This window comes from Callionymus lyra, chromosome 12 (genome assembly GCF_982586985.1).
Source record: "Callionymus lyra chromosome 12, fCalLyr1.hap1.1, whole genome shotgun sequence".
Lineage (NCBI taxonomy): Eukaryota > Metazoa > Chordata > Actinopteri > Syngnathiformes > Callionymidae > Callionymus > Callionymus lyra.
In genome coordinates, this window is record NC_141829.1 from 16,991,085 (window position 1) to 17,000,497 (window position 9,413).

The 9,413-nt window shown below is 37.8% G+C and overlaps 1 protein-coding gene across 1 annotated transcript; it reads left to right on the plus strand.

The window, feature by feature from the left end:
- Positions 1–990: 990 nt before the first annotated feature.
- asb1 (ankyrin repeat and SOCS box containing 1) lies at positions 991–6,917 on the plus strand. The gene is made up of 5 exons (XM_087804673.1): positions 991–1,219; positions 3,293–3,431; positions 3,499–3,801; positions 4,761–5,143; positions 6,221–6,917. The coding sequence occupies exons 1-5, from the start codon at positions 1,132–1,134 to the stop codon at positions 6,346–6,348; spliced, it is 1,041 nt and encodes a 346-aa protein (XP_087660799.1). The 5' UTR covers positions 991–1,131; the 3' UTR covers positions 6,349–6,917.
- Positions 6,918–9,413: the final 2,496 nt, after the last annotated feature.

A 9,413-nucleotide genomic window follows, 5' to 3' on the forward strand; every position in this document is an offset into this window, starting at 1 on the left:
AGCAAGAATTCTGACCTGCTCTAGTAGAAGAACTCACATTTCTCCGATCCTTAAAACTCTTCACTGGCTGCCAGTTTCTTTCAGGATCAATTAAAAAGGAATTCTGGTTCTTCACACGACTCCTGTCTTATGTGTCTTGACCTTTTATAGTATATATTTTAACTGTGTATTGTCTTGTGATTGTTAAAGTGATTTGTGACCCTGGTCTAGAAAGCCCTTTACAAATAACCTTTACTTACTTTACTTTACTGTAAACTGTATTTTCCAGCCCTCATGATCTCTCTGATCTGAGTACAACATCTAGAACATGTTATTGACAGCTTACAGTTTTATTTTATATTTACAATTATTCTCTTAATACAACATAATAATACAATAATACAATACAATTAATCTCTTAATACAACTTGCTTTTTAAGAATCTTTTCATTTTTTTTCCTCTTTGGTGAATATTTTGTAGACTTTCTACTATAGACTGTTTCTCTACACCAGACTGGGAACCACATGTGGCCCTTTGAAAGTATTTACGAGGCCCCCCGTGAGGTCAAAGATCATGTAGAAACCTAAATATATTATGTATTTATTACTTTCTTATACTTTAAACTAGTCTCAAAATAGTCTTTGTTAGTATTTATTTCCCCTCATAAATATTTAAGTGAATAAAAAAAAAACATATTTAAAAGAATAAGGTAAGGTAAAACTTAATTGATCCCTCATAATATAATAATAGAATAATATTATATAATTTATAATAACTCATAATAGAATAGTGGTTTTATATCAGATACATTTTTTTAAAATAATTTTAGCATATTTAGCTCGAGGAAATTAAAATGATCTACTCGAGAGGATTTATTCAACAATTCAATTTTTCTCACGAATTTATTTTATTTTTGTGTATATTAGTTGACAAAAAACGTATGACGTCACGAAAATACGGACTGTCCCTTTAAATAGTCCAGCGGTTGCAAACCGGAAGTGACGCCGCGATCAACCTTCCACGCCCGAGCTTGTTTGTTTTGGTCCAGGAGGTTCGGGGTCAGAACTCTCGTCGGCGCCTCGCTGAACAACAACAACAACAACAACAACAACAACAACAACAACGAGTCGGTGGTTCCTCGTCGCAGCAACATGGCGGACGCACCGGCCGAGCTGCCGCCGGGTCTCATGTTCCCGCCGCTCATCACCGTGTCAGATCTGCCCACTCCCACCGCCGCAGGTGAGCAGCGTGACGCGGGCGAGACCAGGTGCGGCCGCGGGGGGCGAGCGCGGGTGTTGCTCAAGGGCACTTCCGCAGTTTCACTTTCGAGGCCTGTTGGCTGTTCTTCCGCCTGATGATGGAGGTTCTGACATCATCTAGTCATGAGGGAGACAACAATTACACACTCACTCACTCACTCACACACACACTGACACATAAACACACAAACACACAAACACACACACACACACACTGACACATAAACACACACACACACACACACACACACACTGACACATAAACACACAAACACACACACTGACACATAAACACACAAACACACACACACTGGCAAATAAACACACAAACACACACACACACTGACACATAAACACCCCCACACACACACAGATACATAAACACACACACACACACACACACACACTGACACATAAACACACACAAACTGACACATACACACAGACACACACAAACACACACACACACACTGACACATAAACACACAAACACACACACACTGACACATAAATACACACACACACACACACACATACACACATACACACACACACTATATGATGGACTGCCAACCTTTCCAGAGTCTCCCCACATAGATAAATACATGCATAGATAGTAGTTTTTTGGGGCCACGATTTTTTTATTTATACAAAATATTCATGATTTAGTTAATGATAATGTACAGGATTAGAAATGGAGACGATAAAGTATTTTTTCACATCTATTATTAATGTGTTTTAGGGGTGTTTACTGGCAAGAATCAGGTCATACGATACGTATCACGATACAGAGGCAATATATTGCGATGTATCACGATACTGTAGTAGATATATTTGTAGTATTGTCCAGTACTTGACTCTGGTGTTGCAGAATTTACAGACCACATGACTCTTGACGTCGTCGTAACTGCTTTAATTTGATCTGAAACCAAAATATGTCCAAACATCAGCTTTAAAAGCTTCTGGAGTCGAGTGTATCCTCTCATCCCCAGTCATCGCCGGGATCTAGCGGTATTTCAATGTTCATTAAGCTGCAGAGGACATAATGACTGCTGCCAACCAATGGCCAGAAGATTATTTGAAACACAAAAATGAGCAAACGTCATCAATATTTGTATGTTACTTGTAAATAATAATAATAAAAACATTAAATTATTTTAAACACACTTTATTGAAATATAACCCTCTAATGAACTATGGCAAAAAATAAAATATGACGTGTGAACTTTATAAATCGAAACAGTATTATGAAAAATAATATTCTATGGCAACTGTTACATAAAAATATCAAATACTGCTTAAGCAACAAAAATAAAAGTGCAGTTAAACATTAAGTCTTTAACATTTTAGGAAACAGTATTTGCTGTATAATACAAATGGTCAAGTTGATGCATTACATTGTATAGGAAGTGCCAGTACTAATAACATGTGGAAAACAACGTAGCACAAATAAAAAACATGAATATTTCTCAGTCAGTAGCGTAAAGAATAAAAACGTATGTATTATTTTTTGCGTGCTCAGAGATAGAAGAGAGAGCTTCGTGAGCCGCCATCAGAATTTGGATATTTTAAATTAACCTTTTTTTTATGCTCACTAATAATAGATGGATAGAACTTGATAGAAAATACATTTGATAGATGTTTTCCAGTGATTGAATTCAGTGGTCGATGGTTTCCAGTGAAGAAAAACAAAGTCCTGTTGTCTCTCAAGTGGATCTTAAAAAGTAGGCCAATGTACTGGAGGGTCTACGGTGAGTGGAGAGTCAAAATGGTAGAACAAAAGTACGATTTTTATCAATTGTGAAAGCATGAAAAAAATAGATCCAAACTCGTCTTTTTCTTCTCTTGTGGAATTTGATCTGTGTAGAAGTCAAACCTGGGCTCTGATTGGTTAATGTTCTTTTTTCAAAAAAACATGTCAGACTCCCATAATGTACTGCAACAATTGACATTGACTTGAATTGAATCAACGAAATGCATGAATCGTGTTCGTTCTGAACAAAACCTCAAGAGTTTTTTTGTGTTGCACCAACATACGCCGTCTGTCCTCCAGGACATAACTTGAAGGAATGGCTGCAGGACCAGTTCTCGGACAAACCTCTGGAGCAGGAGGACATTCGGCTCCACAACGCCGCCTATGTGGGGGATCTGGACACCCTGAGGAACCTGCTGGAGGAAGATGACTTCAGACTGTAAGGAGGTCCATCAGGGCCACCGGGACATGACGCTCACGTTTTCAAAACGTGTTCCTTCTCTCAGGCGCATCAACGAGAAGTCGGTGTGGTGCTGCGGGTGTCTCCCCTGCACCCCTCTGAGGATCGCCTCCACCGCCGGCCACACCGCCTGCGTGGCCTACCTGATCGCCCAGGGCGCCCAGGTGGACCTGGTGGACGTCAAGGGCCAGACGGCGCTCTACGTGGCCGTCGTCAACGGTCACCTGGACTGCGTCAGGATCCTCCTGGAGGCCGGCGCCAACCCCAACGGGAGCCGCCACCACCGAAGCACGCCGCTGTACCACGCCGCCCGGGTGGGACGGCTGGACATCCTGCAGGAGCTCATCAGGTGAGGTCAGCACTTCCTGTTCCTGTGTGACTGGTGTATTTAGAAGCCGTTTTATTGGGTCGTATCAGCCATTATTAGTTAATAACTATTAACAGAACATGTTCGTAAAATGTATTAGTGTAATTTACATTATAACATATAATATGTAATTAATCGTGTATTTGCAAGAATTTGGTAATACTATACGTATCACGATATATTGTTATACTGTAGAAACAAGAATATATTTGTAGTATTGTCCTTGTACTCGACTTTATAGTACTAAAATGTACAGACCACATGACTCTTGATGAAGTCGTAACTGCTTTCATTTGTTTTAAAACCAAAATATGTCCAAACATTTCTGGAGTTCACTGTATCCTCTCGTCCTCAGTCATTGTGGGAAATATCGAGGGATTCTATTGTTCCTTTAGCTGCCGAGGACATGATGATTGCTGCCGTCTAGAGGCCAGAAGTTCAATTGCAACACTAAAATGAACAAATGCTGTGAACATATATATATATTTATATATTTAAATAATTAAGATGAATGTTGTACATTTTTTTATGCACACTTTATTGAAATACAAACCATAAAATAGCTACGATAAAAATAAAACATGATTTATTAAAGGGAAAAATCAATACATTGCTATTAAGTATAGATGAAGAATTATTAGAAAAACAAGTTCTACTTCATATTGGTGCTTTGCCCTCTAACCAATAGCGAAGCTGTTAGAGGGCTTCGCACCAATTCGTAGAACCTGGGATTATGATAGATAACTCAGGGGTTTTAATTCATATTGGTGCTCCGCCCTCTAACAGCTTCGCTATTGGTTAGAGGGCTTCGCAACAATTCGTAGAACCTGAGATTATGATAGATAACTCAGGGGATTTAAGAGCATCAATGTTTTAATCCAAGTGTTTTCAATGGTCACATGACATCAGGAAAAGGTGTTCATCCCTCTGGTGTGTCTCAGGTTTAATGCGGACGTGGACATGGACCACCAGCTGGGTCCCAGAATCCTCTTCAGCGCCCGAACCCTCAACACCCTGGTGGTGTGTCCGCTCTACATCAGCGCCGCCTACCACCACCTGCACTGCTTCCGGGCCCTGCTGCAGGCGGGAGCTCAGCCGGACTTCAACTACACGGGGCCCGTCTGCCACGAGGCCCTGACGCGAGGTCTGGCCTCCTGCCTCCTGGACGCCGTCCTGAGACACGGGTGCGAGGAGAGCTTCGTCCACCTGCTCCTGGACCACGGCGCCCGGACCTCGTTCGTGCCTTGGGACGCGTCGGAGCTGGAGAGCTCAGGTCGCAGCAAGGTGGACCCAGAGGCCCTCGCTGCGTTCTTGGAGGCTAAGAGTGAGTTTTATGTACACTTGTTTTATTAAACGTATCAGAAAGTGACGTCACGGAGAGAAGATGATAAAAATATGTATATGCTCGATCAACAACCTACTGACATTAATGGCGTTTTTATTACTTTTTTAATGTTAAAAAATAATAATTATAAACTCTACAGTTAACAATCTACTGACATTAATGTCATTATTATTACTTTTTTAATAATAATAACTACAGTCAACAACCTATTGACATTACTGATGTTTTTATTTTTTTATGTTAAAATTAAAAAATGCATGAACTCTACAATCAACAATCTACTGACATTAATGTCATTATTATTACTTTTTTAATAATAATAACTACAGTCAACAACCTATTGACATTACTGATGTTTTTATTTATTTATTTTTTTAATGTTAAAATTAAAAAATGCATGAACTCTACAATCAACAACCTATTGACATTAGTGACGTTTTTATTATTCTTTTTTTAATGTTAAAATTATAAACTTTACAGTCAACAACCCACTGACATTAATGTCATTATTTTTTAATGTTAAGAATAAAAAAATGATAGTCTACAGTCAACGAACTAATGACATTAATGACGTTTTTATTTGTATTTTTTTTAAAGTTAAAAACAAAACAAAGCGTTAAAACTATAATCAACCTACTGACATTGATGCCATTTAAAATGATGTTTTATAACCCAAAAAAATTTATAAAATCTACAGTCAAAAATCAACTGACATTAATTTATTTATTTGATGTTAAAACCCAATAATATTTTTAAACCTTACAATCAACATTTTGACATGTCATTCTTATTTATTTATTTGTTGTTAAAACCAACAAAAACAACCAATTGATATTAATTAATTCAATAATTCTTAGATTTAGGTTTTTTTTTGTTTTTTTTTACAAAAACAAGTTGATTTTTTAATTTCAATAATTCAAAACTAAATAATTAATAAATAATAATTATACAATGTAAAATGTTGCTATGATCGCTCCACCGTGATTGGCTGAAAGTTCCAGCAAGTACTTTGGTGTTTTCTTGTGGCAATAATCCGTTTGTTTCCTTCTCTCTCAGGAAGTCCTCGCAGGTTGACCCACTTGTGTCGGGTCAAGATCCGCAGAGTGATGGGAAAGAAGCGTCTGAACCACATATCCTCGCTGCCACTTCCTGTTCCCATCATCAACTTCCTGCTTCACAACTAAGACGCACCTCCTTCTTCTTCTTCTTCTCCACGTACTTGGCAAACAATCACTGGACTGGATGTTTTTGTGAAGATTTTAAATAAATAACTTATTTTCTTTTTGTAAAATACATTCAGGTCAGAAGCTCCATGAAACCTGTGAGTGTAAAAAGTTACTTTTGGCGTCACAGTGATGTACGTGTTAATCCTTGAGTAACCATATCCATTATATCCATATTTAAAATTGATTACCATTAAGTAAGATCTTGTTACCTTCAAAATGCTTTGTCTTCAATGAGAAAAAAAAGAAAAACACCTTGTGCTGCACATTCTTTGTCAAATAACAAATGTCTGTGATGTGTTTTGAACTATTTTTATTTTTATTTTGATCCAAAATGGCGGCACAATAATGCAGTCGCACCTACACTGGACATTCCACACTATTATTGCGCAATAAAATCTGCATATATTGTGTCCAGAGACAGTTCAGGAAGAGTTATTTTCAAACAAACTGTAAAAACTCCTTGTATACACACGTTTGCTGGTCAATCTCAAACTGTAAAATAATTAATAAATATCTGTTTGTCAATATTTAAGTGGTTCTGGTTCCTCATATCTTATTTTAAAAAAAAGGAAAAGCATTTTTTGGTGATTTTATTAAAGCGTAAATAGAGATGCGACTGTGAACGCGGCAGAGAGCAGTGATGCTGTTGCTCTGCCGACCGTCTCTTTAAGTACATGTGACAGAATGATTCTTTCTCGCTTCTTCTTCCAAGTCCTGCTTAGCATCACGACCCGAGAGAAGATCTCTGGGGCCTCGGTCCAATCTAGTGAGAGAGGAATCTCAACTGTCCATGTCAGAGACACGTCAAATCTAAATTAGCCGCATGTGAAGTTTCACTTGCTCAGAATTTAATCTAAATCTAAAACAGATCTTGCCCTTTGATTGTCTGTATGTGGCACTTTGACTCTCTCTATGTGGCCCTTTGACTGTCTGTCTGTGGCCCTTTGATTGTCTGTCTGTGGCCCTCATAAGGTCAAGGATCATGTAGATACCCTTTAATTTGTATGCGTTTATATTACTCAATAATTGCCTCTTGTATGCTAGACATGCATGGCTACATTCCAGCATCATTTCGATTGTTCATCTTGTAACGTTACGATTTTACATGTCGCAACTGAAGGACTTAAAATGTTGAACACATTTTAAACTCATAAAGTTGAAGTTTTAAAAGTCAAAATCTTAAGACTTTTTTTTAGTCACGTAATATGATTTTAAAAGTCGAAACTGAACCACTTTAAATTTCAAAATGGAAGACTTTTCATCTTGTATTATTACAATTTGAAAGTCGAAACTGTAAGACTTAAAACATCTGTAATGGAAAGACTTTTATCTCAAAACATTACAATTAAAAAAGTTGAAAATGCACAACATTATTTCTCAAACTGAAAGACTTTTAATCCAGAAACATTTAAATTAAAAAAACTTAAACTGTAAGATTTAAAATCTCAAATGGAAAGACTTATAATCTTGTGTCATTACAATTTTAAAAGTTGAAACTGTAGGACATTATTTCTTAAAATTAAAGACTTTTAATCTCGTAACATTTAAATTTTTTTAAGTTGGAACTGTTTGACTTCAAAAAAATTATCTCAAAGATGAGATTTAAAAAAGTGAACAACTTTATTTCGTGAGACGACAGACTTTTAATTAACTTTACCATTTTAAAAGTCCAAACTTTAAGACTTTACATGTCGAACCGAAAGACTTTGAATCTTGTAACGCAACTTTATATTTCGCACTAAAAGGCTTATAATCCTGTAAAGTTACAATTTAAAAACCATATGACTTTAAATGCTAGGACGGTTCAAAGGTCAAGTGGAGCTGGAGAATGAATCAGTTCCGGTTTAAACAAGTTGAGACAGAAAAAGAAGTTAGATTTGAAGACAATTAAAAGACACAACAGATGAATACACATAGAATACTGAAAAATATCCTGATAGATAATATAAAGAAATAAGTGTGTACTTAATTCTATTCTGATGCGTCTCTAGATGGCGCTGTCCTCCTTTCTAGTCTAAGATCTGAGCTGATCATCCTCTTCCGTTTATAACTTCCTGTCACTTTCATCCAGCAAATGTTTCAAAAGCTGCAAAAAAAACACAGATTATAGTTAAACCAGCGACTCCATGAGATTCTATGTTCAATGATTTAAATGTTTTCATGAGGACCGTCGCACGATGACATCAAAAGATCGAAGCTGTCAGTCAAACCTTCAACACGTCCATGTTAGTCTTGTTGAAAAAGAGAGGATTTGCAGAGAGGAAGGGTTTTCCTTTGGCCGGAGCAGTGGAGTCTGAGCCTCTGGCAGCTCCAAGCTGTTGTTCATTCCAAACTTTATTTGCACCACAAGCTGCCATCAAACTCCCAGCAGCCTTTGCTAATATCACCGCAGCGTTCCGCTCGAGCGCGCGGCCAGACCGGAACAGGAAGTGAGATGCGGAGTTTTTTTTTAACAGGCCAAAGCTCTCTCTTTGAGGAGAAACCACAGCGCCTTGACTGGGATTCAAACCTTGTTTTTCCGTAAAGCCGTGAAGTGTGAGTGACTTGAACACTTTTAAAAAAATGTTATTCCACTTACATTAACAGTAGCGGTTTGTGAATTTATTCTTTACAGGCTCAGGATTGAAAGTTCCTCATGACTGACTTTCGTTTAGATTCGCAGAATGTTCAAATCAACCAAATGTATTCGGTTTTGAATCAAATGCATAAATGCAGTTCATCGAGTGTCCACTTGAGGCTGGCTGCAGAAAGACAGGAAGTCACGTCACAACCCCCCCCCCCCCAAAAAACAATAACGTGAGTAAATCTACGTGAAAATTTGCACTACTACGCACAATACAGTTATGATCGTAAAAACGTGTGTATTTGATGAATCGCAATACCTCGTAGGTAACGAGTTATTAACGTAAATCTCCGCCCACGAATAGACAGTGATGACCATATAAGGAGGTGTTGATGATCCTGTCCACCTGTCAAACACGCCGCAAACAGAGAAAGATACACATTTTTTTTAAGCTGAGATC

Coding starts and splice junctions, on each gene's coding strand:
- asb1 (XM_087804673.1), top strand. CDS start 1,132: ATGGCGGACGCACCGGCCGAGCTGCCGCCGGGTCTCATGTTCCCGCCG. Junction 1,220..3,292: donor GCCCACTCCCACCGCCGCAG/GTGAGCAGCGTG, acceptor TCTGTCCTCCAG/GACATAACTTGAAGGAATGG. Junction 3,802..4,760: donor ATCCTGCAGGAGCTCATCAG/GTGAGGTCAGCA, acceptor GGTGTGTCTCAG/GTTTAATGCGGACGTGGACA.